The sequence below is a fragment of the Gadus macrocephalus genome, chromosome 7 (genome assembly GCF_031168955.1).
Source record: "Gadus macrocephalus chromosome 7, ASM3116895v1".
Lineage (NCBI taxonomy): Eukaryota > Metazoa > Chordata > Actinopteri > Gadiformes > Gadidae > Gadus > Gadus macrocephalus.
The window spans coordinates 7,800,848-7,824,648 of record NC_082388.1 but is presented as its reverse complement, the minus strand read 5'-3'; the positions used below and the strand labels follow the sequence as shown (position 1 = coordinate 7,824,648).

At 46.2% G+C, this 23,801-nt stretch overlaps 1 protein-coding gene across 1 annotated transcript in view; it reads right to left on the bottom strand.

Annotated features, from left to right (window-relative positions):
* Window positions 1-305: 305 nt before the first annotated feature.
* Window positions 306-23,801, bottom strand: part of LOC132461174 (60 kDa lysophospholipase-like) — a 42,783-nt gene continuing 19,287 nt past the window's right edge. Inside the window, exons 5-19 of the mRNA XM_060056219.1 lie at window positions 22,244-22,327; window positions 21,539-21,665; window positions 21,307-21,419; window positions 19,164-19,349; window positions 17,581-17,694; window positions 16,968-17,333; window positions 12,077-12,203; window positions 11,791-11,977; window positions 7,645-7,816; window positions 3,342-3,505; window positions 2,762-2,848; window positions 2,125-2,224; window positions 1,758-1,830; window positions 1,565-1,608; window positions 306-1,011 (exon numbers count right to left, since the gene is read on the bottom strand). Coding sequence (XP_059912202.1) covers window positions 1,595-1,608; window positions 1,758-1,830; window positions 2,125-2,224; window positions 2,762-2,848; window positions 3,342-3,505; window positions 7,645-7,816; window positions 11,791-11,977; window positions 12,077-12,203; window positions 16,968-17,333; window positions 17,581-17,694; window positions 19,164-19,349; window positions 21,307-21,419; window positions 21,539-21,665; window positions 22,244-22,327 — 1,914 coding nt within the window. The 3' untranslated portion in view covers window positions 306-1,011; window positions 1,565-1,594. The remainder of the gene's footprint in view (window positions 1,012-1,564; window positions 1,609-1,757; window positions 1,831-2,124; window positions 2,225-2,761; window positions 2,849-3,341; window positions 3,506-7,644; window positions 7,817-11,790; window positions 11,978-12,076; window positions 12,204-16,967; window positions 17,334-17,580; window positions 17,695-19,163; window positions 19,350-21,306; window positions 21,420-21,538; window positions 21,666-22,243; window positions 22,328-23,801) is intronic.

Sequence of the window (23,801 nt, the reverse complement as noted above, 5' to 3'; positions counted from 1 at the left end):
TCATTGGAAAATGCCACAGATTGGCCTTTCGTAACCCGTTGAGATCAAAAGTAACGAGGCTTCCCCGTTCCTTTTACCTGACAGTAGTGACTGTCTGCGTCACTCCCTGCGATGGTTGCGTCACGTTTCCTTAGTGGGACTTGATACGTTTGAATGTGTAGATTCATTCAGTACCGATCAAGCGATATCTAAATATAATATTACCTTCATGGGTTGGTTGTCTTTATCAAAGTATGTTCGATGTGGACGTAACATTTCACCATTGATTACAGGAGATTTATTTAGAATGGGATGTATTTATTAAATGTTTTTCATACATTTTATTTCGAATCAAATAGGAACAGCATTTAAGCATATTGATACGACAGGGACACAAAACCCTTACCAAAACCCTGAAAAACTTTGTTTTGTTGGACAGCAATTAAAAAAACTCACACAAACCTTAATTGATTGCTTAAGAAGAATACATTCAAGCATTAACTACTTTAACATTGGCTTTGGGTACAAGCAATGGTCAAAAGTGATAATGAAACACTGCAAATATAACAACTCGTCCAGCACAGTGCGCAAATAGTTCAGCGGCAGAGACAACAGCATTCAGAAGGCCGGAAACAATGGTTCAAGAATCTCAAGTGCAATTTCTTTATCAAGTTCTCATCGTCACATATCTTTTTGAGCCATTGACAGCAGATTCCCTGATTGCCTGGTAGGTACGGACAAGTGGAAAAGCAACCTTTACAAGAACATACGATAGATGAACATAAAAATAACAACACACACACATAACATTGGGGGAAAGAGCAGGCAGAAATAAAGGTTCACATGTTTGGTGGCGTACCGAGACGCTCGTGACAAAGGGATCGAGAAAGCGTTGAAGCGGCAGGACTCGCTGGAACATTGGAAGGAGAGGCGATGGCGCCGCTCTGGGAAGCCTGGGCATCGAGCCTGGCTGGCGTAGGAGCCCACCCGGGTCTAGCATCCCACCGGGGGGGCGCTGGGCTTGATCCCACTCTGAGGGAGAAGGGCGAGGGGAGATGGGATTAGAATGGGGGACGGTGGGGAGCAGAGGCTGCCTGTTCGGAGGACTATGGCTGCTTTGTTCTGACCGCATGCTCACGTGCACACAGAGATACACAGCTTTCAGGGACAGCAGGTTGCACAGGTTTGAGGGGTGCAGGCATTTCCTGGAGATCTAGCCCCACGCATGAGTAGGCATGGTGGGGTAGGATTAACAAGATGGTCCCTATGATAAATGATAATAATGCTTCTAAACCTTTAACTATGAGCTTTTTTTTTTTTACAAAATGGGTCAACCAAGATCTCAAATTCATCAATACAAAAGTGTAGAAACGTTGCCCTCCATACACATCACAAGTGTAGGGATATACCCAGAAATTAGACTAACGTGAGCTGAAAAATTCAGACACAGAAGGAGGGGAAAAAGGAATAACAACACAAGTCCTCAAGGAAGATTCCAAAGAGCATGAACGTGCAAGGGAGGTCAGAATTCAGATATAGGAAAATCACACGGATTATACACACATAGACAGTGAATATTATTTACCTCACCCCTGTCACCAACATTATCATCATCCTACTCATCAACTACTCAGTTTGTCCTGGAAAGACAAACAAGAGTTGATGACAGAGAGACCAGAGAAACACACTTAAGTTCAGTGGGTTTACTGGCTTGCGTTGTGTCTTAAAAGTGTGGTGGGGTGGTGGTGGGGGGAGAGAGAGTGGTGAGAAACAACAACGGCTCACCTGATCCTTGGCACTCAGGAGGCGATTAAGCATCGCAACAGCCTCCAACTTGCCAGCCCCCGTGGCCTGGAAGGAGGAACACGTTACTGTCATGTTGACACCTCCACGCTTTTATCCAAAGCGACTTACATGAGTACATTTGTCAGAAGAAAGAGAAACAAAACATCACTGGCTGTACAGTAAGGATGTTCATAGAACCAAGGGCCAAGCAATAACAATTGTTAGGTTAACCCATTCTCCGTATACAAAGAATATAGCTATTATAAGACGCGACATGATGCTACGTACTGTTTTGAAGTGCCAGGACATACAATATAAAATAAGTGCGGAAAGGGAACGTAAAAGGACTCCAGTACTAACCACTGAAAGGGCCGTCTGTCCGTCGTACCCGGGGGCGTTCAGATCGGCCCCGGCTACGTGCCAGATCCGCAGACCGTCCAGGTCTCCGTGAGCCGCAAGGCTAAAAACACACAAGGGATCAGAGGTCAGAGTAGCCCTCGACGCACAGCCGCCGTTCCGCTGAACAACCAGAATATTTAAACCGCTGCAGTCATATCAACCAGCAAGTAAGCGTCAGTAATGGTAATGCATTTAAAAAAAAAAAAAAAAACGAAATGCAAGTAGTGCATGCACTTCATGATTGGCGACGTGGTAATCAATCGTAATGGACACACGGCGGGCTCTGTATCAGAACTTCAACCGGCACGTTTTACAGGACATGTCGTAGCGCAGCGGGATAGCATCCGGACCGTGACGGAGCCGACGGGCCCAGCGACCCGAGCGTGGGGGGCACACGGAGGAGCCAGGCTCTGCGTGCATGGGTGCCAGGGAAAGAGAGAGATGCTGGAGATGAGGAGAGCCGCAGTCATGCTGCCTGGGAGCATTCCTGCTACCGCTCGGCCTCAGACACGGGGGGGCTGGTCGTAGCTGTGTTGACGAGGGTGGGGGTGGTTGTCTCAATGCTTGTCCCCCCATACCATCTCTGAGCATGTCTCACCTGCACAGCTTTGTGCCCAAGACGGCCAGCTGCTCTCGGGACAGGTGGGCTCCGGTCTTCCGCAGGAGCCTAACGATGTCTTTGCGTCTGCAGGAGACCACAGAGGGGCGGAGGGGGGAACATAGGAGTTGTGCATCAGTAACAATTGGGCACGAATGAGTATTATTAGGGGGGGATGTGACAGAACCAAGATGCACTCGTTGGGAGGTGTCCGTGTTGTTGAGGTGCAACCACAGGGGACAAATACAGCGTGTACCATCATACACTCTTTTTCTTTGACACCCTAAAGACTGGCTCTCCCCTGAGGCTCAGTGACTTCAGCAGAAACACCCAACATGTCCAGGTACTGAAGCACAAAAAACGGGGACACCCCAATTCAAACTGGCTTGGCTATAAATCAAACAAATGACCCCAATTACTTTCTAATGGTTTAAAGTTTAAAGACCTCGGTTCCCCAATGACAATCAAAGAGGAACTCCTCCGGGCCCGTCCTCCGTGGAGTTAATGACAAAGAACATAAAAGAGGCGGTTGTTAAAAGCCAGTTAAGCAGTCCTTCACAAATGTTATTGCGGGGCTTACCTGAAGAGCACTGCGTTGGACAGGGGGGTGTCGCCGTGGCGATCCCGGCCGTGGATGGTGGACCCGTGCTCCAGGAGGTACTGGACCACCTTCAGGTGGCCCTCACTCGCAGCGACGTGCAGCGGTGTGCGTCCGTCGCAGTCGCCCAGACTCAGGATACTCCCCTAGTCCACACACCGGACAAACCACTCCTGCCTTTAGTGTTTTGGTCAAATGATGAAGACCGGATGATGATGTAGTTAAAACAGCTGACAGGGCGAGATATATTTTATTAAGGAACGATAGAAAAGCTGAATCAAGGAAAACACGGTCGATCTTAGCCTCCGGGTCCCTCAAAGTAACAGAAGCGATCAATGTTAGAGAGAGAGACCAAGTTACATCAAACCATCAATCTTGTATATCTGCATCAATCTTGTAGATCCGTATAACCTGTCAAGCTGCTGCGTTCAACGTCTTGGCCTTAGGGCTGCAGCTAATTTTTTAACAGTCGATAAATCCAACAGGATAATTTTTAGATTAATAATTTTGACAATAAAATGTCAAAGCAAATTTCAAAAAAGGTAACAGACAAAGAGAAGGCTTAAAGGTGCTTGCTTTTTCTGACAAGCCAACAAAAACAACATTTCAGTCCGGTTAGACAATTTGGAGGTCGATTTTGTAAGTCCTTCCTCCAAAGTGACTCTCCTGAAACATATTACTCTACTCGCTGGCTAGCTTTAGCAATAGCTCTGCCTAGCCTTGTGGAAAGCTCTGGTCATGCGTGATGAGTGCATGGGCAGACTGTGTGCAGGTAGCAGGGTAGGTTAGTAGACAGACCGGCCTGGGACAACCACAGACCAGCCATTTCTTTCTTTTCCCAGTTTTTTTTCCAGAGCATTTGCATTATTGATTACTGTTGGGATGTTTTCATTTATTTTAACACACATAAATGCTTCTGAAATAAATTGCCTGCACTAGCTTTAGGAATTAATTGTTTTATACTTATACACTTGATAAATGACTATCAAAATAAGATTTACAGTTTTTTCCTATCGTTTTAGGCAATTTACCTAAACCATGTTCACATTCCCTAAACACTTCACACAGTGAGCATACCAGTAGACCATGTGAACCAAACTGTGGTTACTTGCCCCTATGCTATGATACAAATGCTGGCAATGACGCCTTCTTCCAAATTTCATGGATACCTGCCCCAGTCAATGTTCACTACCGGCAAAACGCTGTGGAACTACAGCATATTTTACCAATGTTTAGATACTCTGTTCAAAACAGTGAACTTTCTGTTCAAAACCTAACTTATCAGTAATTTAGATCACTGTAGATGGAAAGATGCTGCATTTGGACAGACAAATGAAGTTACATGTTTGAATAAGAAAAAATATTTAGTTTATAGTTTATTTATTTTATTTTACAGTAATTTAGATATTTTTCCCCCTGTGCACCATAGTTCTTGGTGAATTGGCATGGAATTACTTTTTTTACGTAAAAGTAACACTACATACAATGATCTGTACAAAACACAGAGGATAAGTTTTGCAATGCAAAACACCTGGTGGTCATTTCAGCTAAAGACCTACTCAGCTAAAGACCTACTCAGGTGTTTTACATGTAATTTGTGCCTCGTTGAAAAAGGGCCTTCTTTGGCATTTGCTTTGGACTTCTTTACGTAGTTGGTATAGGAAAATGGATGCAGCAAGAGGCAGAGGCAGAGGAAGAGGAAGAGGTGGAGGTGGAGGTGAAGGTGAAGGTGGAGGTGGAGGTGAAGGTGGAGTAGGAGGAAGAGGAAGAGGTAGAGGAAGAGGAAGAGGTGGAGGTGAAGGTGAAGGTGGAGGTGAAGGTGGAGGAAGAGGTAGAGGAAGAGGAAGAGGTGGAGGTGAAGGTGAAGGTGGAGGTGGAGGTGAAGGTGGAGTAGGAGGAAGAGGTAGAGGAAGAGGGGGTGTGAAGGTGAAGGTGAAGGTGGAGGTGGAGGTGAAGGTGGAGGTGAAGGTGGAGTAGGAGGAAGAGGTAGAGGAAGAGGTGGAGGTGGAGTAGGAGGAAGAGGTAGAGGAAGAGGTGGAGGTGAAGGTGGAGGTGGAGGTGGAGGTGAAGGTGGAGGTGAAGGTGGAGTAGGAGGAAGAGGAAGAGGAAGAGGTAGAGGAAGAGGAAGAGGTAGAGGAAGAGGGAGAGGAAGAGGGAGAGGGAGAGGAGCAGCAGCAGCAAGGACAGTTGTATCTGATGAAATCAGAGCAACTGTCATCGACCATGTAATCAATCATGGTCTGTCCATGAGGGAAGCTGGTCTGAGGGTTCAGCCGAACTTGGCAAGATCAACGGTGGCATCAATGGTGAGGGTTTTCACACAAACTAACAGGTACTATACAGTATTTACAGCATTCTGACTGATGTGTTTGTAACAGTAGTAATGTGATGTGAGAAGTCTCCAAAACTCTCCTGACGTATCAGTGCATTTGTGTCTGACTCAGTATTGTAGGACCCAACGGTTGCCCCACTCAGGTGGAAGGGGAAGAAAATTCACTTTGCCACAAGAAAATGCAATAGTGCAAATGGTTATTGCTAACAATAGTATAAGGCTAAGAGAAATTTGTGCAAACATCATCGCAGACATTGGTGTATTTGCCAACATTGAGAATGTTGGCACCACGACCATCGCCAGAGTGCTGAAAAAGCACCAAATTTGAATGAAGCAGCTTTACACTGTCCCCTTCGAGAGGAACTCTGAGCGGATAAAGGAACTCCGGTACAAATACGTCCAGGTAAGACTGAACACAGGACACACCGTCATGTTGATTGTGATTTTGCACAAAACTGTAAGCTATGCCATTTTTGTCTTATGGTATCTTGTGTATTCTCTAATTTCCTGAAGAGAGCCATGGAACTTGAAGCCAGTGAGAATGAACATGCGTTCATCTTTGTGGCTGAGGCTGGCTTCAACCTGGCAAAAACACGTCGCCGTGGAAGGAACCTGATTGGGAAAAGGGCCACGATAGATGTTCCAGGCCAGAGGGGTGCGAACATCACCATGTGCGCAGCAATTTCGAACGATGGACTGCAGCTGCAGAAGGCCGGCATAGGCCCATACAACACCGAACGCCTAATTGCCTTCATAGATGAGCTTTACGAAAGGCTCAAAGCAAGAGAGGTAGACAGGCAGAATCGACCAACGTATGTAATTGTATGGGACAATGTGGCCTTTCACCACTCCCGGCAAGTCACAGGGTGGTTTGCGGCGCATCCTAGGATGAGGTCACTTTTCCTTCCGCCTTACTCTCCTTTCCTCAACCCCATCGAGGAATTATTTTCGGCGTGGAGATGGAAGGTCTATGACCACCGCACTCAGGACCAGATGTCCCTATTAGAGGCAATGGCTGCTGGGTGTATGGACATAGCCCCAGAAGATATCCAGGCCTGGATAAGGCATTCCAAAAGATTTTATCCACGTTGTATGGCAAGAGAAACCATACGTTGCGACGTAGATGAAAATTTGTGGCCAAATGCGGAGGATAGGAGGGATTAGCCCAATTCTGCGCCACTGTTGGGCTACTGTAATATACAGTATGTGCAGGTTTTTTGACTTTGTAATGTATTTTCTGTTTTGTGTAACACTTGCACTGTGACAAAATCTCCAAAAAGTAAAGCACAGTGAAAAAAACTGTTGTGTTTGTGATTTGTTTCTGGATCATATATTACGTACTTACTGTATGTAATTTGCATTACAAAAACTGAAAATTGTTATTCTCAGCTTCTCATAAAACACTTACAGTATTTACTGTATTTACAATTACAGTACATTTACCACACTCAATTGTGACATCTTTTGTGGGAGGTAAACCGACATATGAACACTGTCAGCAGATACTTGGCTTGGATTGTCATACTGTAATATTACAAACTTTATTACTGTAGTCCAAAGAAGTGTTTGTCTGTGTTTTTTCTCTTTTTTTCAATGCAACACTACAGGAAATCTATGCCAAACTGGAGGACACAGCAACATTTTATATATGCAATTGGCAATGCTTCAAGATGTTAGTGTTTTTTAGGTCATAGTGTTCTGAGAGGAAACATGTGTTATGGCAGCATTGTTTGTGGTGTGGTTGTTGTAGTGCATTTTGCACCAAAGGTTAACAGATATGCAGAGGTGTGTGTCTCTAAAGCCCACTGTGTTAAGTGATAGGGAAAAGTGACCATAGTATGGGTACATGACCGAAAACGATAGGAAAAAACTGGCATGCAACATTATTATGATGTGTTCATTATTACCTGGCATGCAACATTATTATGATGTGTTTATTTCAGTGTTGCTTGCCATTTCCCGGATGGATTCCAGGGCCTCCACGTCTCCGATCTTGGCGGCGGCGCAGGCCAGCGGGGGGACCAGGGCATCACGTATTGCTTCCAGCTCCTGGGGAACAGCATTCAAAATCAGTGAAGCTTTATCCGTCATTTTTGACAGAGCTATCAACAAATCCCATTTGCATCTTATCTCTGCAACACAGTGAAAAACGAGTACTAGGATTACTGCCACAGTAGTATATCCTTTTTCAATATTGACTGTATTCATAAACTGCACAGGACAATGTTAGAATGGAGCAAGTTCAGGACCTTTGAATTCCATTCAAGGTAACACTTTACAATAAGGTACGCAAAAACGTGGGTAGTTACTGAAAAATGAATGAGTAATGAATGATGAACGACCACGGGGCCCTAAGTGAGTCACTCAGTAACTACTGAGGAGTTACTGGTAAACAGACTAGGGGACTACTGTATTCGTTACTGAGTAACGAATGATAAACAACCAGGGCCCTAACAGGGCCCTTAGTGAGTTACTCAGTAACTACTGATGAGTTACTGGTAAACAGACTAGGGGATACTGTATTAATTAATCATTCTGTGAATTAGCAAACTGACCAATTGATTATGAAAAGCAACTGAATTTTCCTGGGATTTCACAATTAGATACTAAATTAACAGGACAGACGGGATGATTGTCATATTTTAATAAAGATATTCACAAAACATACAAACAATACATACATTAATATTCACATTTAAGGTTTATTATGTGGCATTAGTAATGTTGATGGCTTAAAAGCAATAGTCCACCGCTGCAGGGCACGCTTTAAACCTGCCGCCCTTGGTTTCAAGCGCTGTCGAGGGCTGGCTTGGGTCCCACACTGGATCGACTGGTGGAGCTGGATCTGACTGATGATGAGTTGTTACTCATTCGCGAACCATTGGTTTACCAGTAGTTAAGCTTTTTGAACCATTCGTTCACCAGTAGTTAAGCTTTTTGAACCATTTGTTTACCAGTAGTGAAGCTTTTTGTGTACCTTCATGTAAAGTAATGCATCATACTGAGTTGTTACTCTTTCGCGAACCATTCGTTCACCAGTAGTTAAGCTTTTGGAATCATTCGTTTACCAGTAGTGAAGCTTTTTGAATCATTCGTTTACCAGTAGTGAAGCTTTTTGTGTACCTTCATGTAAAGTAATGCATCATACTGAGTTGTTACTCTTTCGCGAACCATTCGTTCACCAGTAGTTAAGCTTTTGGAATCATTCGTTTACCAGTAGTGAAGCTTTTTGAATCATTCGTTTACCAGTAGTGAAGCTTTTTGTGTACCTTCATGTAAAGTAATGCATCATACTGAGTTGTTACTCTTTCGCAAACCATTCGTTCACCAGTAGTTAAGCTTTTGGAATCATTTGTTTACCAGTAGTGAAGCTTTTTTAATCATTCGTTTACCAGTAGTGAAGCACTTTAGGGTTAGTTATAAAACGCCAAACCACTGTTGATGACAATGAGGGATCTACAGCCACTTTAGTTAAACATTTATAACATAATAATAACATAATAACAGGGTAATACAGAAAATATTAACAATTTAAAACACAAACAGAAACAGAAAAAGGCATTTTAAAATGGAACAAAAATAAAGGCTGCACTTTTAACAAGGCATTTCTCAAGAATACTAAACACTGAAAAAAACTAACAAAAAAAAGATGTCTACATCAACAAAACTCAATGAAATGTTATTGATGGTGTTCGTGGCGAATGTCATGCAGCAATCTGCCAAGGGGACCGTCTTTGTGGTCATTCGCCAACCAATGAGTCCACTCGATAAATGAGAGATGGCTCTTTAGTGTCCTCTCTGTGTGGTTTCCCCGCAGTCTCCACACCGTGGATTTGTAGGCTGACCAAGCCCGCTCAATGTTTTGGGTATGGGCTCCTGTGACTGGGTTGACGAATGACTGGCTGTGGTTTACAGAAAAATTTACATAGCCACTCTGTGCCAGTGCAGTCATGTAGACCCGCCACTTTTTCATGAGAACTGTGGTCCCTTGACGGACGTATTTTGTGACCAGGGGAATTAAGTAGCGCCTTGACCTTTTCGTTAACAGCCTGAGGATGGTTCTTCTCCTTCTTCCTTTGATTCCCAGCATTCCGATGACCCATTTTCTCCTCCTCCAGGTAGCTCCTGTGGGGAAAAACGGTCTGTCTAGTTACTGGACCAGATGAAATGAGACGGAGAGGTAATAAAGTCTGTCGGCACGAGGACCTTGGATTTATTAAGTAAAGTGGCAACGGTTATACAGAGTCATAAAGCGTGAGAGATCGAATATGTCTAAGTCCCTAATCAGCGCTGATGGTTCGTCCAGAGCTTCGCCTCCGTGGAAGGTCTGCTTCAGAAGAAGATCAAGAGTCCCTGTGTGATACAGTCTTATGCTGTATCCTCCTCTCGATGAGGTGTGTGCGTTTGAGGTGTGTATGGTTCTGTGTGTTTTTGCTTGACCTTGGCTCCCAGGCCCCTGGTATATGCATGTGTATCTTCTTGTGTTCTTCCTAACGGGGGAGAGCCTCAAAGAGTCTCCTGTTTGTGGCTCTCCCGTTCTTGAGGATGACTGGTGCATTGTCTGAGTGTCCAACATCTGCCTGGCTGAGAAATGGGGCCTTCGGCTCCGGCCTTGACCTGACTATATATTATGTGTGTGTTGTGTGTTAAAAGTTGCCATGTGGTGTGCTCTTCAGGCGTTAAAAGTTGACTATATTGTAATGTGACTGCCGTGTGATGTGCTCATCAGGCTAGGGTAGGAGTTAGCTATATTTATAATGTACATGTGATGTACTCAGCAGGTTATTTTGCCCAACATATCCCCCTCAAGTCGTCACAAGACGACTTTTACTCATTAGGGGTACGAGGGATAGGACTCCAGCGCGGGACTATCATCATAACACTTTTAGAAATAACAGATAGAAGGCAAAACGATCATAAAAACAAACGACCATGAGCATAGGACTAAAACAACTCGCTGGACCGGGTGTATGGGGAACCACGTGGGAGAAACGCCAACCATGCTTCAGACATGGGTGTGCCATACACACCCCACCTAGGGGGTGGCATCCACCCCGGCCTTACATCGCGAGCAGACAATACCAACAATACTGGCAGCAGATAATACACAAAAAACATACCACAAGCATACAATAATACAAAAAACAAATATCAAACGATACCAAAAAACAACAACCAACAACAAAGCTGGCCATACAACAAAACCAACACCAAACCATAATAATAACAACAAAAATGCAACAATAAAACAAACTCCAAACAAAAAACAGTATCAGCAAAAAGCAGCAATAAGACTAACAGTAAACAATAACAATATCAAAATGCAACAATCACACAAACACTACACTAACGATCACAGGAAAGAAATGTAACCATGAAACGTGTCCCTAAATAATAATAATAACATCAGAAAGATATGAGGTAAACAACGAATGGCAATCCCCCTCAACCCATCCCTAGATGACCACACACTAAGGATGTGAGGAGGAGTTAACTGGTCGTGTAACAATAAGCAATCACACGCATGGGGTATTCAGGGTAGGCCCGGGGCACGGGAACAACTGAAACCACGGAATAGTCCTGAGCGTCATCACGGGCAGGTGGACGCAAGGCGCCACCTGAGCATTAGACCCTTTTATTCAACTGCGCTCAGGACCTCATCTGATAAACGGGCAATCAAGGCCCCTGGAATCTCGCCCGTGTGTATCCCCGAGCTCCATCTAGTGGGACAGCGATATAAACAACAACATTTGCGTTCCCGGCGTCGGTTGCGTAGACGCGGGCATAGATATGGGAGCGGCTAAAAACAGTGAAGCGTACAGAAGCGAATACAGCCAGGGGCGCCCTCAAGCCTTAAGGGAACGGGCCGCAGCCCCTGGTACCGGAACGCAGATCCCTGGTCCGGGCGACGTGGGTGCATCAGGTGGGAGGGGGGGTGGTGCCGTTGGCGGGGACGGGAATGGGGCAGCCCACCTGGAGAGGTTACTAGCACGTCACAGGCGGGGGTGGCGGAAGGGGGGTGTCGTGGTGGGGTTTCAGCATACGGTGGTGGAAACAGGACGCCGGGGCCGTGCACCTGGAGAGGCCACTAGCACTCACGGGTAGATGTCCGGCTCGGCGGGGACACAGTCGATGGCGGGGGTTGGGAGTGTGTAGGGGAGCTCGTACTCAAAGTCAGGGGTTGCAGGGCGAGGGAGGCCATACTCACCGTCAAAGTTTGCAGGCACCATTTGGTCGTCCAGGGGAAGCAGGTCCAGGCAATCCAGAAGGGGCATGAGGGGGGCTGCTTCGGAGTAGGGAGGGGGCTGTTGTTTCTCCTTTTCGAGGGCCGTGGTGATGAGGCGTGAGCAGAGGGTGCGGGCGCAGGGGATGCAGCAACACCCGCAGCAGACCACAATCCCGACAAAGCAAGCCAGGGATGACAGGACGGCCATGAGAAGGCCCTTCCACTTGCCGAACATGCCATTCATCCATTTCTCCATGGGGTTGTCGATCCCAGAGTCCTCCGCCATCTGGACGGAAAGAGCTCGAAGGCCGGCCAGGGCCCTTGTCACTGACCCGTCAGGGGCCGTGTTGTTGGGATAAAAGTACAACATGTTGTCCTTATCATCCCACACACCCCTCCTTGCTCTGCCAATAGCATATCTATATCTATATAGTCCCTTGACCTTATCCGTGGAAAAAATTGACAAACCGTTGCTGATTATAGTATATATTATTTATCCAATCAACATTTTTGTTAATAGTGGACCACCAAAACAGGACTGATTCAAACCCTGCCGAAATTTGATTGCATCATTCTTGGGTAGTTCGTCGGCTCCGGGCGTGTCTGCATCTGGCTCCTCCTCCGGCCCTGGAACTTTGTGTTTCTCTTGCTGGAATTACAAACTTATGTACAACAGTTAGATGTTCAAACAAATTTTCCTTAATTCTATTTCTAATAACTCTAATGGAAGTCCCTTTTGGGACCCTCGAATGTTAAGTGAAGGCATGGGTCGACCCTTAAGCATTTCATGCGGGGTTAGATGCGTCGTTCTGTTAGTTTTCATGCGATAACTCATTAGTGTCAGTCGTAGTGCATTAGTCCTTTAATTTAGTACTCTAATTTAACTTTGTTAATCTTTGTCTCAAGCGTCCCATTCCTCTCTCCACCATACCTTGTGGTTTGAGGATTGTAGACACAGACTAGTCTTTATTCGACATGCAAATGTTGAATGAGTGTTCTCTGGATAAACGTTTTGTCTGAGCTTATTTCTGACGGAATTCCAAACCTTGTCATGACTTCTCTAGTCCGAAACTTGATTACTGTAGCCGCACTTGGGTCTTTTGATGGGACTGCTTCTACCCATCTGTTGAACACTGTTTTTTTTTTTGTTTTTTTTTAACTATTTCACACTCATTTAGCTGGATGTCAATCATTGTTTGCAAGTATGGTGAAGAAAAACCTTGTTTTCAAAAATGTTCCTAATTCTCCTCAATACCTCCCCCCTTGCGCAATGGTCAAAACCATGCGCATTAAATGATAAGCAAATCTAAGAACGCCGTTGGTGCAACCAACGTCGAAACGTCTAACCTTAAGCATCAGCAAACTGAAACCAATCTTTTGGGAAGGGAAATCGAAACCAGTATGTCCAAATCCAAAGCCCAATATGGGTGGGCTTACCATCAGCCGCCTGAAACCACGCTGCTCCAAAGTCATGCACTAAACCGAAAAAACGTACATGCGTTAGTGGCCTTCTATACCACAAAGGTAAAATAAAATAAAATAAAACGCGACATGCCCCGTTCCAAGACCACCTCTGCTGCCAGAGCTGACATATCTGACTCCTGTTCCTCCTCCACCCTACACCCCACCCGGCACTTCCCATGATTGTTGCAGCTCGTCACTTCATGATCAAGTGAGCCAGTGCCCACAGCGACTCTGCCAAGTAATCGTGACTGTGCCTACCTTAGGTCGTCCCGGGTGTCAAGGTGGGATCTTACCCGTCGTTGGCTAACCAGCCTTCCATACTGGCTTATTGCAGGATGCCGTACCTGGGATACGATCAATCCCCACCTATGTGGTGGTATAGATTGCAAGGCGGAGGGATGGAGACAGAGTCTTCAGCCGCATCTGCCTTATGCAGCCATATGTGTGCGTAATGAATACACATCAGGGCAACTATAAAACAAAAGATAATTTATCAGAGTTAAAATTATTAAAGTGTTCCAGCAGCATTAGTGGCATTTGAAGGTGAACCCACTACTTCCGAATCCAATTTGACAACATAGCATGTATGACTCCTTCCCAGCAGATGTGGCGTCAATCCACCTATTGTTCTTTACTAGGGAGATATGAAAGAAAACAAAAGTCACAATATTAAAACTTGCATTTTCAGTATTGAGCGACTCACTTCTGTCTTAACCGTTACTCAAAATCACAATTCTCTTCATAATCCTACCAGATTGCCCTTCACTATCTATTTAAATTGGACGACCTAATTAAACCTTTTATTCTACCTATTGCTTGCATTCAGTGTTTTCCATATTTTGATTCACTACTATACCAAACCCTCTATGTTGATCTTAACTAGTTTATTCAACACTGAATTGATACATTGTTTCTATTTACTAATTAACCTATTGTTTCATCTGAAGTGTGCTTGTGTATCCCCTTGTGTACTCCCTCACTCTGAGTAGGAGAGGATTCTCCCCCACCTCGGCAGGCTCACACACACATCCTTTCTTATTTTATTTTGCTAATTTATTTTAAATGACATTTGTCATTGTGGATAACCTAAATTAGAAATTTGGATAACTTTTGATCATACTTATTTGGTCTAATTTTTAAATATTGCCGATTGTTTTTCCTAAATTATAAGATCATTTTTAATAAATTGTCTATTACTTATCATAATCTCTAAGGAAATATTTTATTTGTGTTGTTATCTTGGCACCTAGACCTCGTCAGGTCCAAGCACCAAAATAACATCCACCTATCCACGCAGAGTCCATGGGTTGGGTCCGCTCCTCTTTTGATGAGTCACTTTACCCTGGCGCCATTGAACCCATTGACTCCTGTGGAGTGGTGTGCAGACAATTTTTAACGCTAATTGCTCATGTTTTGATTTCTAGATAATTATTCCTGAATCCTGTGATCACCATGTAACTTGCTCAGGGACATATCAACACTCGGCTAGGAGGAGCTGTTCCAGCAGGGGGCGGTGTAGTTGGGGAAGGGCAGGGCTGGAGTGGTCCAGCAGGGGGCGGTGTAGTCGGGGAAGGGCAGGGGTGGAGTGGTCCAGCAGGGGGCGGTGTAGTGGGGGAAGGGCAGGGCTGGAGTGGTCCAGCAGGGGGCGGTGTAGTTGGGGAAGGGCAGGGCTGGAGTGGTCCAGCAGGGGGCGGTGTAGTTGGGGAAGGGCAGGGTTGGAGTGGTCCAGTAGGGGGCGCTGTAGTTGGGGAAGGGCAGGGCTGGAGTGGTCCAGTAGGGGGCGGTGTAGTTGGGGAAGGGCAGGGTTGGAGTGGCCCAGTAGGGGGCGGTGTAGTTGGGGAAGGGCAGGGTTGGAGTGGTCCAGTAGGGGGCGGTGTAGTTGGGGAAGGATAGGGTTGGAGTGGCCCAGATTTGGCGGAGGGGGAGGTGTGGCTTGGGACTGAGTGAGAGAACTCAAAAAATGGCGGCCGTGATGCTATACTGCTGTGTGGCCTGTCTAACACACGAGAGCGGATGAGAGACTAGGGGGTAACTCTTGTCACTCTTGGAGGAGGAGAAAAGGAGGAAAAAACAGGGGGGGGGGAAGCAAAAAACAACAACAGGGCCTAGAGACGTTATTCAATGCATCCAGATATTCCTCATAGCCAATAATCGTTATCTATCCTTATTGATTAATCTGTTTCAACAGACTAAATCGCCAACCAACGCGGCAAAGAGATGTTGTTTAGTATCGTAGTTTATCTATGCGACAGGTCCAGCAGTAATTCAAAGAAACACAGTAAAAGAGATATCCTTTATCCTTGTCAACTTATCTAGGTCTAGTTTTAACGGGTCAAACAGTAGATTGAAGCAACACAGTAAAAAAAGGTTATTGTCAATTTATCTAGGTCCGCAGGTTAAGCCATAGACCGAAGCAATACGTCAGAGAGACATTATTCATTATTATCAATCTATCTATTCTTTCCTTTACCCGTTTTAACGGGTCAAGATAGAGCGGACCACGCATACACACCCACTGATTCACTCACAGATTCCCTCTTTCTCGCAGACGCACACAGAAACATATCAACAGACTTCTCATTCTGTGTCCCGCACCCACAATCATCAGACACGGCAAAATAGCGTTGAGCATAACAAAGCAAGCAAGCGCTGCACACATAGCGTTGAGCATAACAAAGCAAGCAAACGCTGCACACACACCCGGGTTATCATTGATTGATTTATTTCTATATTTAGCCGGCCCACAGATACGCTCGTTCTCTTTCTTTCTCTCTCTCTGGGCCTTCTGTTTGTGTTTTAAATTGTTAATATTTTCTGTATTACCCCGTTATTATGTTATTATTATGTTATAAATGTTTACCTAAAGTGGCTGTAGATCCCTCATTGTCATCAACAGTGGTTTGGAGTTTTATAACTAACCCTAAAGTGCTTCACTACTGGTAAACAAATGATTTAAAAAGCTTCACTACTGGTAAACGAATGATTCCAAAAGTTTAACTACTGGTGAACGAATGGTTCGCGAAAGAGTAACAACTCAGTATGATGCATTACTTTACATGAAGGTACACAAAAAGCTTCACTACTGGTAAACAAATGATTCAAAAAGCTTCACTACTGGTAAACAAATAATTCCAAAAGCTTAACTACTGGTGAACGAATGGTTCGTGAAAGAGTAACAACTCAGTATGATGCATTACTTTACATGAAGGCACTGTGGCAACCCGCTCCTTGAATGAGCCGGGTTACCGGTACAAACGACGCGTTTATCGAGGGTTAACGCCATCCCAGGCATTTATTATATACAACTTAAATCAAACAAGGCACTCGCGGTCTCTAGGGCCTCCGTGGGCCTCTAGCTGCTCGTGGACCCGAGCGCTTCCTTCTTCCTAGCTCTCCCGTGCGCGCCGTGCTGTCAGTCCACCTGCTCCTTTTAAAGAGTCTCCCTGGCTTTCGGCCAGGTGTCCCCCAATCACCCTGATTGGGGAGGCGAAAGGGCTGCTCTCGGTCGCCGTCTGGTGGGTGACGGCGGTACACGCCGTCCAGGACCAAGCCTCGGGCTGGTCCGGGCCGAGGCTTACAAGGCGGGATGCCACACTCCTCCACCCTTTGTCCAAGCCCCGGGTAGACAGGGCCCCCGCCCAGGCAGGAATCCCTTCGGGACAAGGCCTCGGCAGCGTCGTCTCCGGCAGGGTCGTCTCCGGCAGGGTCGTCTCCGGCAGCGTCGTCTCCGGCAGCGTCGTCTCCGGCAGCGTCGTCTCCGGCAGCGTCGTCTCCGGCAGCGTCGTCTCCGGCAGCGTCGTCTCCGGCAGCGTCGTCTTCGGCAGCGTCGTCTCCGGCAGCGTCGTCTCCCGCCGCTTCGTCTCCGGCCGCTTCGTCTCCCGCCGCTTCGTCTCCCGCCGCCTCGTCTCTCCAGGTCTGCACTCATCTCCCCTCGCAGGTTCTCTACCATCATCTGGACCGTGTGAGGTACGTGCAGGAACCCAAAGATAAGCATGCAAACGTGGGGTCAGCAGTGGTCACAACCACATCGGCGGCATGTGGCAGAACTGACCAACAACGATACAATAGTACGAACGACCTGACTGTACCAACAGCGATATATTGTTTCTCCTTCTTCTAACAAATGCACACATTGTAAGTCGCTTTGGATAAAAGCATCTGCTAAATGCCCTGAATGTCCATCTAAATGCAAGACCCACCATCTTTTTGGTCTGCAGGTCCAGCCCTTCAATGGCCAACACGTAAGACAGCTTGGTGAGGACCGCCTCGGGGGTCATGTCCCTACCGGGCAGCAGCCCCGCTTCATACAGGACCTGGGGAGAGGCAGGCAGATGGCTACCATCCAAGGGCTCATTTCCCTCGTCTGCCATTTTAGGGACTTCTCCTCCAAACGATTCCTCTTATTTCAGTTTTGACGACATTTCGACTGCATTTAAAAACTGCACAGGACGATGGTAGGATTTAGTTAGTTCAGGGCCTTTAAATTCCAGTAAATGAAGATTGAAGAACCACTTTCAAATGTGATATCAGTCACGCCCTTGGTTGGTTGTTTTCCTTATAGCATTTGTTTGTGTGGTTATTCACAGTGGTGTAGTCTATTTTATTGTAGTGGGTATACTGTGATGATTCCCTCCCAGCCTCGTGCAAACCCGTCCCACCGGTACGTGTACGTGTGTGGCGCTTATGGGGTGTCGCACCACACTCACCAACGCAGGGGTCTACAACCCGCTGATTTAAGAGTTTAAGAGTTTAAGAGTTATAACGATTATCAACAATCAAGAAAAAGTTGAATAGGTTTTAATAACAGTATGAACAAATAGAACACAAAAATGACAAGTTGTCCTTTGTCTATCTATAGTAGCAATAGCACATGCTAAACAAGGACAAAATCTACTCAAAATAATTGAATGAACTGTTTACAACCATGGCTAACCAGTGCATGAGCAGGAGATGAAAGGAGACTAATGTTTCACTCTTTCAATTGCTCTAATTTTAGCTCTTACTGTTGTTATCTAACATACCATACAGTAATTTAATTGTGTAAAAGTGTGAAATTACTGCACCGTAAAAATGACCATGAATTAGCTATACTCTCATTTGCATAGTGACTAACTTTATGAATTTCAATTGCGTATACCCACTGCATGTTGGCTGACATTTACCCAACTCTTTTTCCCTCCACTCTAACCAAGGATGCCTGTTTTTAAATTCCCTAGCCTGACACCCAGTCCGAAAGGCTGGCCAGGGGTTCTCATCTAAAAGTAACAAGGAGATATACAGTGGGACTAAAACATTGTCTTCTGTTGACTACTTGTTATGTGGTTTACACATTAATATGGGAGGACAGGTGGCATGCACGCACGCACGCAGCGCGAGAAGGAGGGGCTCGGCCCGCCAACTAACATGCAGAGATGCAGGGGCAGCTGCGCGCTTCGTAACAGAGACAGGGCAGAGCGCGAGCGCGCAGGGTGAATTTTATGAATGGTGAATGTAGGAGATAACTTCCGCTGCTAAAAGTATTTTATTGCAGTTATACCCAACCGGTATTTGCGAAAAATAAACACAGAAGTGAAAGATCTGTCACAAGACGATTGATACGTATCCGTGCACATTTTTAAGTGGGTATACGCAAATCCTGGTGCGTTCCTAGTGGGTATACGGCGTATACCTGCGTATCACGTAGACTACACCACTGGTTATTCATTCAGACTTTTGTTGCCATTTACTACTGACCCACTCTGCTGAAGCCCTTCTCTGATGGCTAGCACGCGCTAGCTCCTACCTCGCCCGTGGCGTAGATCTTGGACACGGTGCCCTTCAGACACTGGGTGGTGTTGATGATGATCACGCCGCGGTCGGTGGCCCCCTTCAGCGCAGCCAGGAGTTCGGGGCGGTTGTCGGGGGCGTTCCCGGTGCCGTAGGTCTCCAGGACCACGCCCACTATGGGGTGCTGCAGGAACAACCTCACCTGCACACACGGGGCAGACGCGTCAGAGCACGCCATATATGGACTCCACTGAACCAGCCAGACATACGGGTTACATCGTGAGCAGGCGAGGAGGAGACGAGGCTACATGGGACTTTGTGTCAGTCACTTGGACTCTGTTCCCTGCAAAAGCCCCTAAGAGCCCCCGATGTTATGTCCCCCCCGTCCGAAAACCTAACTACAAGTCGGGCTGATGGAGATGCACCGCCAGCTGTGCCTTTCCTGCTGGGTTTGTCGGCGCATTCATGATTAGTTTTCACACGTGTTCCTTTGTACGACACATCAGCTCCCCGTTAAAGAGATCACCAGATGTCACTGAATAAGTGACTTTCTGCAGAGAAGGCTCCGAACCACAGACGCAGAATCCCAACTGCATCCCGACCTCGAGACCTGCTGGGTACCTACAACTCCCCCAACCCCATCCACGCATGTGGTCCCAGCTCCTCTCCTAAAAGCACATCTGCTGTCGTCTTGTGATGCTGCCACTCTGAACATAAAGTGGGACAGGTGCGCAGCACTAAAAAAAGCCCAGCAGGAAAGGCCGTTTGCTGATACGATAGGCGGATACACCATGCACCAAGCCTCTCGTACAGACTGAAGAGCTTCAAACCCAAAGCAAACAGCTAGGGTACAGTGAGCCGAGCATGAGTACGACAACCATGTGACTCAAGACAGTCAGGGAGAGAGAGGGTGGGAGAAAAGGAGAGAGAGGGAGGGAGGAAAGGAGAGAGAGGGAGGGAGGAAAGGAGAGAGAGAGAGAGTGGGAGATAGAGAGAGGGAGAGAGACAGAGAGAGAGACAGAGAGAGAGAGAGAGAGACAGTCAGACAGACAGAGAGAGGCAGAGAGAGAGAAGGTATTTTATTGGTCGACGGGGGTAACGGGAGAGAAACCCTCGGTTTCCTCTCAGTCTAATTCGCCTCGCCACAGGAGCCCTTCCCCGTTGTAAAGTCTGGTGTTTATGCCTCTAAAGGGACCTGACGCCTACTGCGATGGCAAATGGGTATTTAAATCAAATGTGTTTGTCTTACTGCACTCGATACACTGTACGACAATCCAAGAAGATGCACGCACAATCTGGCCTGTTAGATCCCAGTCTAACGCTATAATAATTCCTTCAATTTATTTTTCCAATTGCCATAGAAGTCGTACAAGCACGTGTCCTTGTGAAAATGCAACATGGGACTCAGGCCGTTTACAAACATGGGTCAGGCGACTAATTACAGGGAAGGAAAAAATTGAAATCTTTCTAGGGCAAATATTTGTGTAAAACATGGATGCTATTCTCAGAATTGTCAACGTTAAGAAGTTGCAGAGGAAAGGACACCACTATTACCAATATTACCAATGCCACTATCCCTACTTTAGAAGACAGACGCATGGCTAGATGGAGGGCTTCCTTCATGCCATAGCCCTGTGTTGTTTGGAGCCCATCGTCATAACATAGTGAAATGTATTCCTATAACTGAGCAAAGCCTGTGCAGTACACATAGTATACACATACATAGTATTTGACAGACACATATGGATGTCAATGAAGACAAAAGCCCAAGGTATTTTGACTAATCCACACGTATTGAGATAATGGAATGGAGCCAGCACTGCAGACAAGATCAAGATCGAATATGAATGAAAAGTTTGTTTTTCCTCCCTCCCTTGTGGACACCCCGTCCCTCCCTGTATATATACCTCCCCCTCCTTCTCCCTCCCTTACCCTCCCACCCTCCCTCCCTCCAGCTTACTTACTTGCTCCCTCCCACTCCCTCCCTCCCTCCTACTTGCTCCCACTCCCTCTCTCTCTCCCTCTCTCCCTCCCTCTCTCTCTCTCTCTCCCTCTCCCTCCCTCCTACTTGCTCCCACTCCCTCCCTCTCTCTCTCCCTCCCTCCCTCCCCTATTTGTAGCTATCGCCTGCCGTCTCCCCTCCTCCCTGGCTGACTTACGGTTTCCGTGGTGATGCCAGGGAACAGCCTCAGCAGGCCCACGTTGCAGTTCAGCTTCGTGCTCACGCAGAACTTGGTGTAGGTCTCGGCTCTCCACAGCCTGTCCCAGTAGACTGTAGGGGACAGAGAATCAACTAAATTGCCACGGTAACCACAACTAATAATACAAACGATAAGGAAGCACCATGACCAGCCATTTATTCATCCATCCATCCATTGATTCATCCATTACCCGTTACATCCATGTCCATCTTGGCCAGGGGGGGCAGGTTAGGGGAGGCGAAGCCATCGAAACTCCCAGCGTCCACTTTGGTGACGCGGTTTCCCCTGTACAGTTTGTTGCGGAAGTACAGGCATACCTTGATAGGAAGAGACGTACAGGTGAACAATGTATTTTGATAGAGGAATATGGTTTTAATGAGGACAGCAGCCATGAACCAAACGTCGGGAAGGACGTTGGTTCAAGCTAAACTATTATAGTTTCATTCACTCACTAGACAAGTGAATTAAGCCATAATAGTGTCAAACGTATCAACTATTTAATCTTTCGTGTAAAAAAGGGAGCTTAATCAGTTAGTTTTAATGGTCCTCCTAGTATCTTGTTGTACTCCCTGACAGTCCTCTTCCTGTTTGAGATAATCACCAACGTTTACCGAACAATCTCCTTGAGTGAGAATGTTAACAACGTTTTTGTTCCTTCCCTCCACATAAAACTGTAAGAAATGTCAATCACAACAATGACTAATTTTTGGGCGGACAATAAAAAGGCGGGAAAAATACGTTCTTTTGAACGTTCCCGTTCAAAATGCAACGTCAATGAAAATTTACTAATTGGTTGTTCTGCAAACAAATGTTAATAGAAGAATCAACTGACACACAGTAGCTACATGTAGTATCTACATGCAGTAGCCAACAGTAGCAGCCTCTTATTGCTCACCTCCGGAATGTCAAACAGACCAGCGAGCAGCAGCGCCCCCAGCAGGTTGTCCCTGGCATCGTTCCACAGGTCATAAATTGGCACCTGGAAGAAAGTTTATGTTTTCAAATCAAATAATTACATTAGAAAAAAGACGCATCGGTGACTCACCACACTGATGTGCAAACCAGTCGGGCGACAGTATGCCTTGGTTACCCGGGCATAAATGTCTTATGCTACATGTTAGGGCTGCACGATTATTGCCAAAATGATTATCACGATTATTTTGATCAATATTGATATCACGATTATTTACCACGATTATTCATTGAAAAAAAAATCTTTCGAATTTCTACCACCCCCTAGTGGTAGGAGCCACACACTGTGCTCAGCGGCAAATTGCCGCCAGGCCACGCCCCCCCCCCCCCCCCTCCCCCTTTTCACGCTTTGCGCCGGACTCACGCAGTCGCAGACAGGTGTACAGGGAGCGCTTGGTTTGCTTTGCAGCGGAGGTAGAGCATATACTGCATGGGCGGGGCTCGTTTCTTTTTTTGTTTTTTGTTTTTTTTGCGCATGCATTATTTAAAAAAAATATCGCGAAAATATCGCGAGAACACTACGTGTCATCGTGGGACGCCAATATCGTCATCGCGATAAAAATTCGATATATTGTGCAGCCCTACTACATGTCACAATCTCACTCTTTCAACACACTCTACTATCCTGTCGATACAAAAGTAAAGTAGACAGACATTGACATTTATGGCATTTAGCAGACACTTTATCCAAAGCGACTTGATAAGTACATTTGTCAAAAGAAGGAGAAACAATATATATAACAGTATAAATAAATCTTGAGCTGCTGCCCTGACGACACAACCCCGGATAAGCGGATAAAGATGAGGATGAGGATAACGACAGTACATGTTTCTATGGCTACCAGAGAGGACGCTGGTGTCGTTTTGTTTGCCGCATCTCTGCCCACAATCTTTTTTAAATTTTGTGACTTAAAATAGTTTTTCCTGTGATTTTGCACTTTTATTATTTACATTTTTTAACAAGCTATTGTTACGAGCCCTACCCATTTTGCGGGACATTGATCCTAGACTCACCGGCGTTGTCAGCGGGGTAGCTAGGAACCTAGCTGCTTCCAACTGTCAATCTTTGCCCCACCGGGAAAGAGCCCTCTGGTTCCAACCATCTACATCGCCTTGCCGGACAACTTTCCTCCCTTCCACCACCTTCCAGTACCTGGAGTTATCGCTTGTCTGGCCAGCAGCATCCCTCCTTGCGTCAGCACCAGGTTGTCACTTTACCAGACTGACACCGGCTGCCATTCTCCAGTGAATTCGCCGTAACCTGGCCGAAGACTCTGGGTAACTACTGTCTACTTTCTCGGCTAATTTACCTCTCTACCTAGATCTTCCTCGAAGTAACAACCACGGTGGTGCTAGGCTACTGCTCCAGAGCCCCTCTCAGTGTTCTGTGCAGTGTGTTAGCTTGGACACCTACTTGCCAGTGTCGAAGGACTCTCCGCGACAGGATCCATCGCCGTAACCTGGTCGAAGGTAAACCCGTA